General features: G+C 34.2%; 4 protein-coding genes across 8 annotated transcripts in view; 3 read left to right on the forward strand and 1 right to left on the reverse strand.

The window, feature by feature from the left end:
- The window catches only part of LOC134822983 (RNA-binding protein Nova-2-like), a 68,980-nt gene that overhangs the window by 13,355 nt on the left and 35,999 nt on the right, over window positions 1-19,626 (reverse strand). The gene's annotated exons all lie outside the window — the stretch shown is intronic.
- On the forward strand, window positions 5,071-10,171 carry LOC134823330 (putative phosphatidate phosphatase). Of its 5 annotated transcripts, XR_010161275.1 has the most exons (6): window positions 5,071-5,689; window positions 6,998-7,151; window positions 7,279-7,410; window positions 7,759-7,847; window positions 7,955-8,067; window positions 8,970-10,171. XR_010161275.1 is itself a non-coding variant. In XM_063834757.1 (5 exons), exons 1-4 carry the CDS (start codon window positions 5,162-5,164, stop codon window positions 7,833-7,835), a joined length of 891 nt encoding a protein of 296 aa, XP_063690827.1. In that variant the 5' UTR covers window positions 5,071-5,161; the 3' UTR covers window positions 7,836-7,847; window positions 8,970-10,171. The 5 variants fall into 5 exon arrangements, 4 of the variants coding, with proteins under 4 accessions (XP_063690827.1, XP_063690828.1, XP_063690830.1 ...); XM_063834757.1 differs by lacking the exon at window positions 7,955-8,067; XM_063834758.1 differs by lacking the exon at window positions 7,759-7,847.
- On the forward strand, window positions 11,541-16,675 carry LOC134823386 (phospholipid phosphatase 2-like). The gene is made up of 8 exons (XM_063834843.1): window positions 11,541-11,815; window positions 12,084-12,238; window positions 12,470-12,584; window positions 12,756-12,896; window positions 13,062-13,180; window positions 13,983-14,079; window positions 14,580-14,659; window positions 15,001-16,675. Exons 1-8 carry the CDS (start codon window positions 11,564-11,566, stop codon window positions 15,011-15,013), a joined length of 972 nt encoding a protein of 323 aa, XP_063690913.1. The 5' UTR covers window positions 11,541-11,563; the 3' UTR covers window positions 15,014-16,675.
- Window positions 17,441-19,471, forward strand: LOC134823385 (uncharacterized). The gene has a single exon (XM_063834842.1). The coding sequence runs from the start codon at window positions 17,481-17,483 to the stop codon at window positions 18,651-18,653; it is 1,173 nt and encodes a 390-aa protein (XP_063690912.1). The 5' UTR covers window positions 17,441-17,480; the 3' UTR covers window positions 18,654-19,471.

Raw genomic sequence — 19,626 nt, forward strand, 5'->3', positions numbered from 1 at the left:
CGCTGATTGTAAAACTAAAATCAAAAGAGGCTGCATTGTATTGGAGTAACTATGGGAAAGGTTGGAAGATAGAAGTGGATTCTGAGAAAACGAAGAAAGAAGTTTATTGGATCAATCAGGATCTGAACAGAGCTGACAGAGACGTCCAATTTTTTGTGAGACAGGAACGGAGAAAGCGACTTGCAGAGAAAGCAAAGCTATAGAATGCCTAAACCTTAAATTGTTTTATAGTAACAGTAATAGTTTATATAATAAGTTTTGTGAATTGAGAAATGCTGTTTCGCTGTACCAGTCTGACATTGTTTGCATAAATGAAACTCATTTTAACAATGAAATTATTGATGCTGAAATTAGCATACCTGGTTTCAAAATATTTAGAAAAGATAGAGATTTTACAGTTAATGAAGAAGTAGGAGAAAGTTCTGTTAGTAGTGGTGGAGGCTGTATTATTTATATTAAAGACTCTTTGAACCCAGTTGTTATAGATTGGTTTAGGGTCACTGATTCGATTGCTGTTGAATTCGATAGCAACATTGGTAGGGTAAATATTGCATGTATTTATAGATCAATGTCTCTTTCTAAAGCGCAGAACAATGCGATGACCAAAATGATTGCAAAACTAGCTGTTTTTAATGTTGATTCAATCCTAGTTGGAGATTTAAATTTACCAAATGTATCTTGGCTTAGTGGAACTGTTAATGCTCCTTTAGGAACAAGTAATAAGGGTTTAATTATAGAAAAGAATTTTATGGAATGTGTACAAGACAATGGCTTGGTTTGGTATATCACAGATGAAGTTACCAGACGTAGAGTTGTCAGCGGTAAACTTCAAGAGAGTACACTAGATCAGGTTCTCTCTACAAACGAAGCTATTGTCAATGAAGTAATGATTGTCTCCCCCTTGGGGAAGAGCGATCATGTTTGTTTTAATGTAGAATTAAATCTAAGTCTTAGTAACAGTAAGCAAGATGATGAGGCTGCAAAGGAGCCTAGAAAGTTATGGGGAAAAGTCTCTGGCAAAGAATTGTTACACAGATCAGCTGAAATTGACTGGTCTTTTAGTGAGGGTACTTTAACTTCTGAAGATATGTGGAGTGAGTTACACTCAAAGCTTAACTTAGTATCTGATATAGTTCCGACGGAAAAGAACTTTAAATGTGAGCCTTGGGCAAATTCATCCTTAAAAAGATGCAGGAAAAAGACAGATAAATGTTGGTATATTTTTGATAATAATCCTTCTTCTGAAAATCTTAATGTTGCACTGAACCAACAAGGACAGTTTGATAGTAAGTCATTTAAGTGTAAAGTTAATTATGAAAGAAAAATTACACAGTGTATGAAATATAATACGAAGCCATTTTATGCATATTTAAGAGGGAAAAGAGTGTTAAAAAGTTGTGTATCATCCCTGGAAAAACCGGACGGATCTTTGACCAAAAGTAATTTTGAAACTGCCGAAGTATTGGCTGATGCTTTTGCTTCAGTTTTTGTCAAAGAACCAGATGGACCTTTGAACAGAGAATGTTATTTTATTGCGGATGAGTTACACATTGAAAATATTGAGATAACAATGGATGATGTTGGCAGAGAACTGAAAAGAATTAATATTAGTAAAAGTAAAGGGCCAGATGGCATTCATCCTAAATTATTAAAAGAACTTGAACATAATTCAAGTTTTGTTTCTGCTGTGACTAAATTATTTCAAACATGTGCTTCAAGTGGAAAAATTCCAGAACAGTGGAAGACAGCAAATGTTACATCTCTTTATAAAAAGGGTAGTCGGAAAGATGCCCTAAATTACAGGCCAGTGTCACTTACATGCATTTTATGTAAATTATATGAAAAATTAGTAAGGAGGCATATTATGAGTTTTGTTAGTAAGAAAATAAATCCAAACCAGCATGGATTTGTAGAAGGTAAATCTTGTTTATCTAATCTATTAGAGAGTGTAGAATGTATCATCGAACTATTAGAAGATGGTGCACCCGTAGATGTGTTTTACTTAGATTTTTGTAAAGCATTTGATAGTGTTCCACATCATAGACTACTTACAAAAATGAGAAATTTGGGTATAAGTGGTAACACTTTAGATATTGTGAAAGACTTTTTATCTGGAAGAAGATTTAAGACATTTGTTGGTGGAGCATATTCCTACCTTCGTGATGTTTTATCAGGCGTCCCACAAGGGTCTGTTTTAGGTCCTTTATTGTTTGTCATTTTTATCAATGACTTGCCTGATTGTATTAATGGTATATCTAAACTGTTTGCAGATGATCTTAAAGTTATTATGGATGCCAATGACACTGAAAGCACTTTCAATATGTTAGAAAGCTTGCAAAACTGGCAAAATGTGTGGCTGTTAAAGTTTAATCCTAGCAAATGCAAAATAATGCATGTTCCATTTAATGAAAATCCCCTTCAAGAATATGTATTTAGTGGTGTTACACTTGAATGTATTGAAGCAGAGAAAGATCTTGGAGTTTTAACTTCTTCAGATTTGAAATGGTCGAAACATATTAAAAGTTGTATTAGTAAAGCAAACAGTATGATTGCATGGGTTACAAGGAATCTCATTATAAGAGAAATTAATGTTATGAGAAATGTTTATAAAACTATAATAAGACCCCACTTGGAGTATTGTGCTCAGTTGTGGTCTCCACCTGCCTGCCATGGGAATTGGGCTACTATCATTGAACTGGAAAATGTCCAGAGAAGGTTCACACGCCTTATTGATGATATTGGAACACTTCCTTACAGTGAAAGGTTGGATGCCTTACAGATTACAACACTCGCAGAGAGACGGGTTAGAGGAGATTTGATTGAAGCCTACAAAATTGTAAATGGATTGGTTGAGTATGGAAAAGATATTTTCAATTTAAGTAGATCGGGAGATAAAATTGTTAGCACTAAATCTAACAATATTGATAGAAATATTAAAACCTTGTCTAATAATTTTTTATCAGAGCGTGTTATCAGCTTTTGGAATAAATTGCCATCTTTTGTTAGAAATTCAGTGTCTGTTATTGATTTTAAAATTAATCTAGAAGAATTTAAAAAGACTAATAATTTAGTAGACACAGGCAACTTTTGGGAAGTGTCAAATATAGTTTTAGCAAAAATAGAGGGTGTAAATTATATCAAAAAAGAAGAAGCAACAAGTCCAATATTTATATAAAAATCCTCGTGTTGCCAAGAGAAAGGGAATAAATATCTCATGAATTTGTTTTTATTTATTTATTTTAAATTAACGGTTTTTAACTTTTTAAACTTTTTTATATGTAAATAAATTATGACAATTATGTTATTTATAGAATTTGTTTGTTTTTTAATGACGAAGGCTGTGAAATGTTCACAGTTCTGATAATGAGGAAATCAGAAAGAATGTTTAAAACTAGTGATGATGTTTATGTCATTATTCTTAATCTAATCTAATCTAATCTTAGGGAATTTCATCTAAGTTATTATATTATCTTGAATATTATTTTGATAGGCTGATGAGTTTCATGCAGAGATATCTTGTGGTCATCATCCAGTTTTCGAATCTTTTGTAAGAAAACCTGCCAACTTTTCTTGGATATCTTCTTGTTAGGTGTATCTGCCTTATCTAGTCAGGATTTAATTTGCAGTTATAAACTTCTGTTTTCTTGATAGTTTCACCCCCGTTCAAGGCGAGATGCACAATCTCTACTGTCATTTAAGTATCATTTACAGCTGAGCATAAGGGTTAAATTTAAATTATTTAACCTTTTGGTGCTGTATAAAAGTTACATTAATTTATTATTATTATTATTATTATACGTACTTGCAAAATGTTTGCTCCAAATATTGACCGTCGACGAGTCCAAATCTCTGACTTATCAATAACATTTTTACTGGATCTTTGTACCTAGCAGTAGAAATTTAGTTTAATTTATAAAATTTTGTAGAAATTTATCTTTTTGTACTTTACAACCCCATACAAATGCTACAAATCCTTAATCAGTAATTATAATCTCTTGTTATAGATCACGATATCATATATTTTGATAATTTGAAAGTTTTCGTTATCTTTAATGTAACTATATTATATAAATATAAATTGATAAAAAGTATAATTAATAAAATATGTTCAATAAAGTGTGTTTTATAATTATGATTTATGGTACATTGTTATTTATCATATTTATATTTTAGGCTGTAACCTTATAAGTTCAATTGAATAAACCTAGCATGCCTTGGTTGCAGCATCGCTTCACTTATAGGTGCATATAGGGCCCGATGTAATTGCTAGGAGGGAGGATCCTGGACCCCGAAATCCACCACTTTTCTGTTTTCAGAGGTACCAATGTGGCAGGAAACCAGGGCTCATGCTGCCGCTGAGCTAAAGCAGTAGAGGGGATGGCGGCTTCTCTAGGATCTAACACGTCCTGAAGCAGACCAACACTATGTCCCAACGCACTGGTGTTGGGATGTCTGCCCCCGGTGCCTGTCCGGGTCAATAAAGCAGTCAAGCATCATGTATGTTATGTTGAGCATTCTCAACCAACAAATGTGGGAACTCCCACAAAACACCAAAACAGATCTAAAGAGACACTTAACAACATTGGAAAAATAGACTGCAATTTGTTTATATAATTTATAAAGCGTATATTATTGCCCACGTTAAGGGGCCTGTTAATAATTTATTAAATTACCGTATTAGCTATTTTAGATTTAATAATAATGTAATTGCTATGATCAGTTTACTGGTCAACTGGTGTTTCGGTGTCCCTAATTTTGTTTACACTCGGTCACTTGTCAAGGCATGTAAGGTCATTTGGCGATATTTTCTTTGAAATAAAATGATGTATTTGTGTAACAATTTGAAAGTTTATTGATTTAAAAAAAAATTCTTGATATGTACATGTGATGATGTTTGTGCCATTATTATTTGATTTGATTTGTTTTTGGGATTCTAGTTTAAGTAACTTGCATTAACAAAATCCTTAATTTAATATCTTTCACACCAACTTACTTCCAAATACTGGACCATTTTAACTCCAGAAAAATGGCTTAACTTTTTGGGGGGAAAGTATCCAGTAAATCACTATTTTATGGTAAATCAGGGTATGGCAAATCAGAGTTTTACTGTGCTACCATTACATTATTTGGCTGCACTAATACTTCATTATTTACCTAGAACATGGATTTGTCAAAGAGAAGCAAAGAATTAATTTCTGGAGCAATTGCTGTTCTTTTACTCATTCTTGCTGTTCTTCTCACACTGCTTCTGAATGGTGGCAGCTTCTCAACAACCATGCTACCCTTTGATCTGGACGATAGAACCATAAGTTACCCAGTCCTGCCAGACACTATCGATGGTGTTGTTAACGTGGTAGTGAACTCTGTTGTAGCAGTTGGTCTGATGATCTTATGGCTTCTTCTCCATAGAAAAAAAATTGGTAGAAATAAAACAGCTCTATTTCTCCTTGCGGTATACCTTGTTCTGATGGGAGGAATCCTTGTTAACCTTCTCACGAATGTCATTAAGCACTTTAGAGGTGGTTTGCGTCCTCACTTTATTGCTGGTTGCGAACCAGATGAGACCATTGTGGCTGATTTGCGGATTAAAAAGGAATCTTGGGTAGATTTGAAAACATCTAAAATTATTTGCACACACAAAGGAAAGCCAGAGTTCAGGTGGTCATTTCCTTCAGGACATTCTTCTACCGTAAGTTTTTTTCTTGCATAAGTATCCTTGCTGTACTGCTGTAGTTTATCATATAAAACGTGGTTTTTGTGATTATCTATTAAGATGAAATGATAATTGATTAGGCCCTAAACTATAAATTATAATATAATATAATATTGGGTATAATTATGACGTAAATAAACAATAAACCTAATTGCTTAATATGTTCACCCGAGAAACAGCTTTAGTTAGGATACAATAAAATTAGTCAGGAAATCAGTGTGGATGTGCGCCTTAAAAATAACAGTATTGCAAATAACATTGTACCTTCAAATTCAGGTGACCTCATTTTCAAAATGAGGTGATTTCATTATTTTGGTGAAGCATTGTATCAGTACAATTTTTGTACACAATATAAATACACAGTAAAGATAGTCTGCCAATATTTTACTTGTATTCCCTGAAATGTTGGATGATGACAGTTTACTCAACCCATGATTTCGAAATTCGGACAAAAAGTACCACTTCGATATAATATTGTAGGAGGTTAAAAATACATTTTAAAAGTTTCTTTTGTTAGGCAGTAGGCTCGGTATCATGTCTCTTAGTAATCGACGCATCAAACTAGCTACAGTTGGAATTACGCTGTGTTTGCTACTTTTTGTCACTACTCTCTTGAAATTTACCAGTGTGTTTCCAACACACATACGTCCCTTTTGTAAGGATGATCCTTCATTGAACTATCCATCTGTGCCAGAAACTCTAAGTGGACCGTTACTTTTGCTGATGTGCTTGGTGGTACCCCTGCTTTGCTTGATTTTGCCACGTCTCCCCTCCCCTCCTACTGACGGTTTCCTTTATACTTTACCTTGCTTTGGAAACCTGCTGACACTCATCCTCACTAATGCTCTGAAATGTATGGCGGGAGAGTTAAGACCAAGCTTTTTGGCTCTATGCAAATTGAATGAGTCTATGGTGCTGGTAGGGGACTGTGTTAATAGCACAGTTTCTGCTGTTATTTGCACTGGAGAGGTAGCAATGGATGGCAGACATTCATTCCCTTCAAGTCATTGCTCCCAGGTGTGCCTCTTGTTGATATAATATATGGAATAGGGCGAGATACCAAGCTACACCTTGAATTCTAAACCTTGATCTAGAGTAACTCAATTTTCATAGGTAGTGAAATTCTGCAAAAATAACAACTTAAGAAGTTGAAGTCAATTGGAAATAATAAAGTTGTGGTCCTTAACTGGGATCAAATAGTAGTATGCTATGGTTAATGGTAGACAATTTTTATTTCTTAAGAAGTCTAATTTTGTTAACATTTTCTAATAGAACATATTTCAGGCATTCTTCGGGGCTATCTTGTCCATCCTGATAATCCAGGACTTACCCACCGATATTTCAAATGCGTGGAGTCCACTTTGGTTGACAGTCAAAGCGTCCCTCCAATTTTGTATCATTACTTTTTCATCCTGGGTTGCTGTCAGTCGCCTTGTTGGTAAGTGTTAAACTTTAAAGTATGACTGAAGCTGAGTGTACTTTGTATCAATATATAAACACCTGCCAATTTTATTATCATACATACAATAATAAGTTCATTGTTAACTTATTAATCTGAATTTCAGACTACCATCACCACTGGTGGGATGTATTGGCGGGAGGTTTATTGGGCACTGTGTTTGCTGTGGTTCTTTTCAAATGGTTCCTTGAACCAGTCATGAAGCACATATCTGAATTTGAAGATCCTGAAACTTCAGGTATGTCATAAAATCTGATCGAGTGTAAAGATCATAATTACTAAGTGTTATTCACTGTCATTTGCATTGCATATTTGATAGGTAGTTATTATAAAGATGTGTTTAAGGGTAGGGCCTAATTTTGAAGTCTAGTAAATTCTTGAATCGTTCCTAACAATAAGATACCTAATTACTTACTTATGATTGATCTAATAGCCTCAGGGCCCATGCCTTTTTTTATCGATAATCCACCTTTTTTGAGAACCATAAACGTAATGAAAGTTTTACGGGTTCTTCTCGCAGAATAACCAAAATAAATAGCAATGTATATTGTATACTTTGTTTAATTATCAATTGTATTATTACTAGTTGATGTGAATGCTGTGAATGTGAAGGCGAGTGAAGGTGCTGAGCGACAAACGTCTACAGTGTTGCTTCTAGACTAATTCACCGCTGAGGTTAAGAGATTGGCTATAAATAAAGCCAAGTTTGCTGTGCGTTCTTCTTGCTGTGTGTGTATGTGTGCCAAAAATTATTATATTTTGGCAATTTTATCGTATCGCAGGTACCAATCCTGCAAGAAGCACTGTAGTTCCAAATCCAAATACTTGTCCAGGGGAACTGAACAAATTTGCATAAAATAGCACAGGGACAGAAAGATGAAGCATAGTTATCCGGGTAATCGTGTGATACTGTGCATGTGGATTTGTTGTTGTTGCATGAATCAAAGTGTCATTCACGCAAAGAAGCATTGCCAAAAAATCATTAATTTAAATTTCTTGTTCATAAAATTACACACTTTGAAAGTGTGTAATCTTGTGAACGAAAAATAAAAATGAATGCTTCTTTAGCTTTGGCTATCATATGTGATAGATTATAATATGTAATAATATCATCAAACACTGTAAGCTACGTGTCTAGGACTCTCGTGACTGTTAGATCTTTAGATCAGTGATTACAAATTCCAAAACAAGATGCTTTCGCATTTCAGAGATGATTAAATAATGATGGGATATTACACCCAGTTTAATTAAATGGGAGAGCAGATAGAGTTAGAGTGTTTAGAGTTACCGCCCTACCAGTAGCGCTCTGAATTGATTGAAATTTACGACTTAAACCTGCGTGTCTCTTGTTTTCGTTATTGATTTTTCTTGAACTTCGCTGTTATATTTTGTCATCTTATTGAAAACTTTAAAATGTCTAGAATTGGCTTGAATTTTAATAATTGCTGACATAGCTGAGCTGTTTGCATTCTTGTATGTTTCGAATTTAAATCGGCAATTCCATCTGCGCTACAATTATCGTGTCAATGTTCTTTATTGCATGAATGCATGAACTATTTATTTCGCATCATACACTTTATGTTCTCTTTACACTTTAAGTTCTCGGTTTATTATAAGACTGTTATCAAAATAGACTCACCATTATATTTCTTTTATCTGCCAGGTTTTGCAATTTGCATTAATTGAAAGGTGTGGTCCACCTCCATGATTCAAAGATGATGACCTCCTTTTTGACAATAACTCTGACTAACTCCGCTGAATATTGTGCAATGTAACTGATAAGTGTTTTATCTGCAGGTGTTAATATCTCTAAAACGTACTATGGCGCAGCACACAATCAGCACAGAAAACCCGACCCTTGATAAAAGTGCTTTTAGTATTTGAGTGTAGAGTGTTAAAAATTAGTAAGAGTATGTTTATCAGAACTCAAATTATGGACTGTTAAAGTTTTTTTCGATTAAGTCTCTGGAGATACATATAACCTTTACTTTTCAGACTTTTTGTTAGACTTCATAATCAAATGTGGAATATTCCTGTGTGATGCGACTCAAACTATTACTTATTTAATAATTTTCCTGTCAGTGGGCGAACGGAATGATTTCATCTTAGTTTTATAGAATATATATAAACTAATATTGTTTGGCTGACTATGTAGTATGTCATTAAATACATCAGTCTTTAATAAGTTAATTAGAAAAATATCGCTTAGTAAATTTACTATTTAAAGTGATAAATTAGTCAGAAACCTTAATCACAGGTTATAACGTTGGTTAGAATATAAAACGTATTTGAGCTGTGCTCTTAATCGTTGAACGTGTACTAACATAAGAAAATAAGAGGAGCTTATGTCAAGATAATCTTTTTGCGAGGAATATAATTAGTAAACGATGCAATTATATTTATTTCATTTTCCAGTACAGTACAGTTAATTGTTGTATAGTATGTTATATAAATTGGTTTAATTTCGTTTAGCTTGTGAATCCATAAAACTATAACACCTTATCAAGAGGATCGTGATATACAGTGACTTCTGCTTTAAGTTTAATTAATACTTTTTCTCCGATCGACTAATTGAAAATTAGACAACCTTTTTTTAAATTATAACAAATTAGTGACATAACTCTCATATAACTGATAATTAAATTTGTGAATTCCATTTGAATAATAATTCAGAAAAACATCATCGATCAGAGAAAAACAAAATTGAACGCTATTGATTCTTTGGATGTCATGATTGACACAAATAATTTATCCGTTAATTGTTATATTATATTACTCTATACCGTCATAATGTTATAGTGCTCGTATACCCTAGCTAGACGGTACGTGACGCATCACGTGATGTGTTACGTGATGGATCACGTGTCACGTACCGCCTAGCTAGGGTCTCATGAAGACACTCAGTTTACAGTTTTGATTCTTTTGATTTCGTTGTTTAACCTTAACCTCTGTAACTACTCCATATTACTGTAACATACTATTTTCTAGTTTGATTTATCAACTATTGCGTGTTTACTGGTTTATTTTAATGGCAATAACTTTTTTGTGCCCGCACAAGAGCAAACAATGTCAAATGTTCAGTAAACCTCTGAAAATGTACATGTATTTAGAAGTTAATGAGGTAACGTATCAGGCTGGGGACTGGGGAGCTCGAGTTGCCTCGAACTTCAGAATAAAAATTGGTACTAATTTAACTATTTAAGCATTCTCTCAGTTTGAATTTGTGATTCAGCGTGTTAGTTGTCAAATTTTTATTTGAAGGGACAGGCTAGGTGTTACTGAGCGTTGAAATTTTTCACGAAAGTCATTTTTCGACATCAACTACCGAAATGAACAATTCGACGAGTTAGTTTTAGAGACCTTTTCAGACATTTCGGAAATAAAATCGACAATTAGAGGATTGCACTAAGTACCCGCCATAGTTAGTGAAACTCCCTGAACAGCTGAGCAGCCGAATCCAGGCTCCATTAAAAATGAAATCATACTGATTCCTGGCATCGGTTGAAACCTAATTCCGGTCAATTCCACTAACATTACAGTATGAAGTGATAAAAGTCTCCCCATTTTAGTTCAGGGGGAACTGAGGAAAAGGTGCATAATTAATTAAGTTCCTCGACATTACCCATGTTATTGTCTTCTAGATGAGAATCTGGGGGCCTAGTTATCTCACAATCTTATGAGAGAGTGGTCAGTCAAGAAATTCCAAAACTTTAGTATAACCCCGGAGTATTGGGCATTTGTCTCTCTCCTAGGGGGAGGAGTTTTAAATTTAAGTTTGAGTAGCTATGTACTGAGGCTCGACGTCAGAGATTAGACCACGTGCTAGACCACATGTTATACCCACGTGCTAGCAGCTAGACCACGTGGTAACTTCTTACCATGTAGTACTGCAATAGTCAGTCGGCAACACCTTTTTAATTAAGAGGGAAGAGAAGAAATTGCAGTTCTGATTTTAAAATTGAGCCACAACTGGGCAGAAACAATAATACATAATGTTACAGAATCGCTCTTGATACGAACCAATATTCAGATTGATCAGTAGACATGAATTAATTTCAGGCTTTGAATAAATTTCCATTATATAACATTGTATGGTAAATAATTAAAAAGCGTGGCTTGCGCTCAGCTGCCTTTCACTTTGGAGGTAAGTGTACGGTACTATACTATCAGTATAATATATATTATGTAATATGTTATAAGTTACCAGTATTCAGTATTACTATATAAAATACATGTAAATACATGTATTTAATCTGTTACTGTAGAGTGCCTCTGTTACAAGCTCTGCTACCAGCTCTTTCATCTCTAGGCTTGGTTTGAAGGGAACGCATTAAATTTAGATTGACGATTTATTTATGACATCATTTCTTTAGGATAGCTATTCATCCGTGATGGCTGGAGTGAAATGCATCAAAGAATTGATAATCGCTCTACTTCACTACATCGTATCAGATTGGTTGGAGATCCTGTTTAACATTATTTTCATAATAACTGTTGGAATCTTTGCTGTCATTTTCAAAGGAGATTCGTGGAATTTTCAGGCATTCAGAGCTTTCGACTACAAAGACAATGCGTTGGGATACATCCACAAACCAAGTGTTGTGACAGGAAACATGAACATTTTTGTTTCTTTCGTGTTTGCGGTAAGACATGGGAACAACTTAAAATTAGTGGTTGTTTTTCAATTTAGATGAAATTTTAATTATTGAGACGTGAACTATTTACTTTTTCTGAAATGCAAATGGAAGGTGATCATTAGGTTTTGGACTTTGGGACAATTTTGTCCAAGGTTGTGTGTTTTCAGTAATGCTGTGATTTTTATGTTGTTCACTGGCTTCATTTTTTAATCCTGATATGCAATAAAGGATTTTTCCGAGTAAATATTGTTTCAATAAATTGTTTAATCCTCAGATAGTAGCATCTTTGATTGGAAACGCATTTACAAAGATTGGCAGCAAAGAAACCAACAAAAAGGCTGACCAACAGCTAACAGTAGAAATCAATATGTCATCTAAACTGTCGAGCATGAAGGAAATAGAATGTCTCAAGGCAGAAAGTAAAGTCAGGTTGGTAATTAATTAAATAGCTAATCAATTAAATAGCTTTTTAACCGGAGACTGCAGAAACGTCTTACTCTTAATAACGGTATAATAACGCAATTATGGCACATAACACAGTATTGAGACTTAAGTTTCAACGCACTACTGATTAAGAGAACTGTGGAGTAACCATTAGTGACCCTGCCACTTTGAAACAACCTGACTCTTCGTTCCTCAACTAAATCGCCTTTATTTCAGATTGTATAGAATTGTATGGGGACTGATATACTTAATCATAGCTGTTATTGAGACCAATCTCATAACTAACTTTACAAAGACGTCCATGGGAGTACTCAAACCTCATTTCTTGACGGTAAAGCAACGCTAATATTTCTGATTTCATATTTTGGTGTGAAGATCAAATATTATAAATTCCTAGCTAGATGTGCAATGTAGCTGTTTTCTTTCCCTTTTACTAAAAATTGAGGTTTTACAAATTCCTGTACCTCGCATACCTTGCATACCTATCATAGTCATACCGCAGGAGTGCAAACCTGACCAGGCTATAATAGAGGCTTTAGAGGCTAACGGGACTTCATGGGTAGACGAAAAACTGACTTTGACAATTTGCACTAACGAAGACACTGATAACAGAAGATCTTTTCCTTCTGGTCATGCATCCCAGGTTGGGCAGTTGAAATATAATGATTTATATAATGCTTTTTGGATGATCTTGGATACTACTCTTTAATAATTTATATTACATATATGATTACCTTTGAAATATGACCTTATTTATTTCCATTATGTCAAATGATGAAATGATACTCTTAATCACTTTTTTGTTCAGGCTGGAGTTGCTGTGATGTATAGTTATCTCGAAGTGAACGATCTCCCCAAAATGTTGGTTGCTTCAAGATTTCTTCAGATAGTAGGTGTTCTATACGCTGTCCTCATATGCGCCTTGAGGTTGGTATATTCTTTACAAGAATGAACTTGCGAATTGTAACATTGCTTGCTGGTGCCAACTTGTTTGGTATTTACAGATTACGGAAAAATGGAACCATATATGAGGGACCACATGCAAAACTGGTATATCTGAACATATACCAATTTTGCGCAGGTAGCACATAGTCTTCAGGGTGAAAAGGTGCATCTTTGGAACTTTTTTTGAACAATTTTGAAGAAATTTTTGAAAAAAAGTGAAATTTTATTTTTCCAAAACTGGTATACGTTACAATATACCATTTTAACTTTTAACAATCATGAAAACAAAATGGTATATCTGCAGATATACCACCTTCAAGAAACTTATCTTCTATAAAACCGGTATATCTATACACATTTTATAGACTTTAGCCAACCCAAATGGTATATCTGAAGATATACCATTCTCAGTTAAATTATTTTATTGTTAATAGTATAGAAAAAATGGTATATCGTGAGATATACCAGTTTGGAACAATTCTAGTTTAAAAAATGGTATATAGACAGATATACCATTTTTTAGAAGTGTTTTTTACACATGATATAGAATCTTTTAAATCAGTAAAATACATTTATCTCAAAACTATCAAAAACAGATATACCAGTTTTGCATGTGGTCCCTCATATATATATCTGGTAACAACTTAACAAATATGCCATGCATACCAGATCTTCTCCTGAAAACTTGTATGATTGATCGTTGTATTTTGAGGCATATCGTGCAATGTTGATTTATAATGTTTATATAAAGATATAATTATAATCAAATGTTTAATCATTTCAGAATAAGTAACAATCAACACCATTGGCCGGATGTCCTTGTGGGTTTAACACTGGGAGCTCTGATAGCATTATCAGCTTTCGTTATGAAAGAGAAACAGGTACTTGTTCTAATGTTCTCCAATACAATACAATACAATACAATAAAATGCAGATTGCAAATGTATTCTACACACGTTTGTGTCTAAAACCTCACATTTAATTAGCTATATCATATTGTAGTAATGAAGAGCTTTAATTGTATCGGGTCCTCTTAACATTGTCTGACTCCCGTATTATCGTAATATTATGGTCTAACCTTTAAATGTGGATAGTAGACTCCTTCTTGCCACTGATTACACTTAACACAAGAATAAGCTTCATATAAACACAGCACACTATTTCCATAATCGATCAGTAATAATTCATCACCATGGCAGCAGGTGTTGTCATTATTATATTATATTGATTAACTTGGAGAGCACAACAATATATAATATATTTGTATTAAATAATACATATCAGAGCCTTCCCTTCGTGTCCAAACGCATTATATATAAGAGATATCCGAGCTTATCTTTATCATCTTAAGTAGAAATTCTACAACATTTCCTTCCCCCAGGTAAAGAGACAATTCCGGATGAGCGCGTGCATAAAAGTAGCTGTTCCCTCTGAAGGTGATGCTGAAGCTACTAATATGATGTAGGTATCAACGGTGTGATTCAGTCATATTTTTATTGGTCAGTTACGGACAATATGGACAATATTTTTGGGGAATCTCAAAGGTCTATAGAATCAACAACAAAAAACTTCGGAGCCCAATACAAGTCAGACTGAGAAAATCGCAAAAGCTGTATTTATATACAAATTATGAAGCAACATGAGCTAAATTGCTTATTTGTTTACAATTTAGTGCCATTTTTTGCACTTTTTGGCCTAAAGACACTAACAGGTATCTACAATAACTTTTATATTTAGATTACATATAAAAATATATATACAGATATAGATAAGACCTTTGAGAGTCCCTAAAAATATTTCAGCCCTCTACTATGAAATGAAGGTGATTGTCCTTAACTGACCAGACTATAAGGAGATGGATGGGTCACAGTGTGGATGACCTACAATTTAGTGTCTGTACATCGTGTTTTAGAGTGCCCACCCTACGTCTCAATACACACAAAGCCTGGCAGTGGAGACCGGAGACCGGAAAGATAACGCAACCTCAACCTATGTTTGGACAGATTATAGAGGAGTGGAACATTAACATTATTTTAATTCTTTGGAACCCATTGGTCGCTCATTTCGAACGGAGACAGCATATTCATATTATATATAAGACGAGGTTGTAGTTTTACTATAGTTTCTGATGTTTCATACGATATTTTGTATTTGATAATTGATTCTGTTGAAGTACATCCTGTATTATATTACCTTAAGCTCTTAAGGCTAATAAATTTGGTTCACAATAAATTTGGTTACAAAAATGTTGGTTACAAAAATGTTGGTTACAAAAATGTTGGTTACAAAAATGTTGGTTACCATAATTTTAGTCGCAAATTTCTCACATTTTTAGTCTACAATAATTTTAATCACATTTTTCGACTTTTCGAGACCATTTTCCATTCCATTTATTTGATTTTTCCATTGTTTAGCTTTTTTCCCCGCGATTTCGCACGTAAAGTCATGCTTTAAAGTTTACCGTCAGGCACGTTAATTTAATGATTTGTTACTGCCTGATGGGAAAAAGGAAGTAAGAGAATGTGAAAGCATAAAATGTGAAAGCATAAAAGCAGTGGATTACACGTGTAATAGTCAAAGTAGTCCAGCAGTAGGAAAGGTGGCATTAATGGTGATAATATGGTGAACATATTAATTATAAACAATGTAAGCTCAATAATATTCATGTCATATAAAGATCTACATTCTACAACCGTCTGCCTACTACCATCACATCAGCTGAATCCCTGGAATCCTTTAAAGCATTTCTAAAAACTTTCTTATTCAAATTGTCTCAGCATGAACTTGAAAAACTTTATCAATGACTGATTTTGGCCTACATTTAGTATAGTGTAAGTTCTTTAATTTTAAGCTTCACTCTCTGATTTTAGTACGAACGATATATTTTCAAATATATTATAGAGTTATAGCAGTCCTAACTTTTATCATGATAGTTTCTGGGATGACTAGATTAAACGCTGCTGAGTATAAGTTTATCTTAATAGACTTGGTGTTCTTAAACTTCAGTTTATTATTATTATATATAATGCTCTACTGAAAGTTTGGTCTGCTTTTAAATTAGTCGCCGAAAAATTTGACCTCAATAAATTTGGTTTACAACAATTTTAGTCTAAATTTTGACTAAATTTTTCTTTCTTAAAGAGTTAAAGTAATAAGATCATTCGTAATACAATTTTAATTTTAATTTTAATTGTATATAATTTTGTGTCAGATTCAAATTTTTATGATAATGATCTTTTTAATGCACGAATATGATGTAGTTACACTGAAACTTTGAATAGTTTACGGAATTATCAGGAATTGTTATCAGAAACATCGCAATTTTAATGATAAATTATAAAGATTTCTTTGTATTTCTGTGTATGTATAATTCGTGCTGTAATCAGATAAGTTATATAGTTACTGTTCTTATAATCTGATAATAATGTGTTGTTAAACCAATGTTACGATCAATCTTTCAAAAGTCGATTATTTACTAAAGCTGAGTTTTTATCATACCGAATCTCTAAAATCAAAGACAAATCACAGACAATATCATACTAGCAATCATGGCATAATCTCATCATCATCATGAGACATGAGTAATTATTATAGATGCCAGATGTGGATTCTGGTGGAGAGTTGCAGCATATTTTTGACACGTGATACTGATTCTTGAATTTGATTGACCAACATAGTGGAAGTTGATAGGTTAATATTATTAACCTATCCTAACCTTAACTTAATAATTGCTGCCATGTGCCAATAAAATGTACTTCACCCTCCTGAATCTACATCCATATTTACTTCATTCATTAAGTGGCTAATGGATGACAACTCCGCATTGTTTATCCAAGACTATAATTATTATTCAGCAGCTGTCGCCATTACAGTTAATATAATCGCTGCAACATTATCTGCTTATTAGCTTTAATTTGTGTCACCGTTGCTAACATTGTGTTTTGATACTGCTACAGACCACATGTAGCTATTTTAAAATCTACAATGTACATTGTACAACGTAAAAACTAGAAATTTGTTAATTAAATCCATATTTAATCTAGTAAAAGTATTAATCTATATAAGTAAATAACAATGATATTACAATATCAATCAAACTATAATATCGTGTCTCAACCCATAATTTGATTCCTTGTTTTTTATCAATACAAATCTTTTTCCCTTCCCTAAACTCATCCCAGCTTTGACTGATATATAAGTCCACCTCCCTCTCACCCTCTCACTCTCTCACTCTCCAGTAGCTACAGCTGGTAAAATTGTGAGAAATACTCCACATTCCGCCATGGATTCCTGCGACAAATGTGGTATAGACTTGTCTCAGTACTTCAACGATCAGACATTTAGTGACGTCAGACTTTACACCAAATCTAGAACGTTCTTTACGAGCTCCCTTGTCCTATCTATCCACAGCCCCGTCTTCAAGAAGATTATCGTTGATGAAAACGAGAAGGACATTTTCCTAGATTCATTCCTTGATGAGGAGGATGAGATGGAGATGATTATATCAAGTTTTTACAGAAGATCAAATCTGGTTGTTTCGGTTGGTGTTTTGTTTACAGTTGCTAAGTTTGGTGTGACCTATGAAGTGCCTTGGATTTGTCAAAAAGCAGTTGAGTTTGTGAAGGCTAATATATGCCACGAAAATTGTATCCAAATTTCAAGAGAAGGATACAGGTTAAAAGAATATTTTAAGTTTTCTCCTATTGCTGACGTATGTGATGAATTCTTAAGTAAGACTACATTTCTTGAAGAAATCGTAGTGGACTTGGAAAACATTACGGAGGACGAGATTTACCTCTCGATTCCTGCTTCCTTGTTTCAGAATTTACTTCAGAACGGTTTCCGACGTGATGAAAAACGTATGGTGGACCTAATCCGACGGTGGTTGAGCAGGGACTCCAATATAATACAAGCCATGGAAATTGTGCCATTGCTTCAGCTGTCACAGCTATACTTAGTCAACGATTCCCTTCATTCTGAATTCTTTGAATTCTTGTTTTCTTCCGACAAACTTACTTCAGAGGATAAACGGACTATTTTGAAATTATCAACAAATAGTATTGAAGGTAGTAAAAACTGCATGGTTACAGCTCTCGGATTCAGCAAAGAGGTACCGAAAGAAATGCAGGGGTCTCAAAACATAAAAGATTTTTTGCTGTCACCAACCTGGTTAAACTGCTCCTTCGATGACATAGTCATGGTGAGACAATTTAGAGGAAACAATCAGTTCATTCATATGGAATTATTCTTGGTTTGGATGCGAACCCATCCTGTTACCGAGTATCAAGTTAAGGCTATTCTCAATTCCATTGATTTGAACACCATTACCAAGGAGTACATTAAAGATTTGGTTACTCATCTCAAATATTCGCTAATCCAACTCTTCCTGACAATTTTCATGTTCAGTTTGAAGCAAACGTTGCATCACACGACTTCTCCCAAAATCAGAGTTTAACTCAAGAGTTTGCCCAACAGAATCTCACACCTGATCAAGTTAAAAATCTAAAACTAAAAAGGCACACTCTCTCAAAACGGCCCTGCAGCGTATCCAGATGTTGGGAAAGGACCCTGGGCTCCGTCGACATTAAACTCAAACGGGACTCATTCCCCTACTTTAAAGTGGGCCGCCTGAACACAGCTCCGACCATGCTGGAACACTGCCATAACCGGGAAGTTTACCACGTGTACTTTGTGGTTGAGAGTCAGATTGTGTCGTGTTACTGTGACTCCTGGGAGAGGGTCGAGGAGATGGTGAGACCGGAGGGTAAGGAATGTGTCACTGTCAAAGTTGTGTGCCAGGGACATTGAGTTAACCTACATGTTTTTGTTGTTGTTGAGATAATGAAAATTCAGACTATAGATTGTAATTTCATTATTTTTACTGTTCACAATTTTGCGAAGCAAAAATGTTACTAGTGACAGATTGCGAATGGTCGTCATTGCAGAAATACAGGAATTTTGGAGAACGAGGAAGGTGGCTTCGATTTGGTTTCTGTTTATCACACTCATGGCAACGAGAAACACGTGCGCAGTGCGCAAGGGCTGCTTGCGGAGTTGTTGTACAGTCTGTAGTCAGTGCATGTATTTTAATTTCTATGAAGTGAACTGAGCTATAATCCTATAAAGCTATAATAGTAGTGAATGGAAATCTAGCGTCCGCCACAACGAAGAAACGGGCGCAATTCTTGTGTTCGTTAGAAATTTTATAAATTAGAGCGTTTGAACCCAGTTTTCATTGTCCTGAAAAGCAAAAGCAAAAGTAAATTCGTTATTACTCATATATTGTGACTTTATTTTATAACCGGGCCATGAAGTATGCCTACACCTAAACGTCATTGGTAAACATATTATAATGTACATATTGAGTTGATGATAAGGGGAACATATAAGTAGAATATTTAAAAATAACTTACATTAACTTACATATT

The sequence above is a fragment of the Bolinopsis microptera genome, chromosome 11 (assembly GCF_026151205.1).
Source record: "Bolinopsis microptera isolate Bmic1 chromosome 11, MBARI_Bmic_1.0, whole genome shotgun sequence".
Taxonomy (NCBI): domain Eukaryota; kingdom Metazoa; phylum Ctenophora; class Tentaculata; order Lobata; family Bolinopsidae; genus Bolinopsis; species Bolinopsis microptera.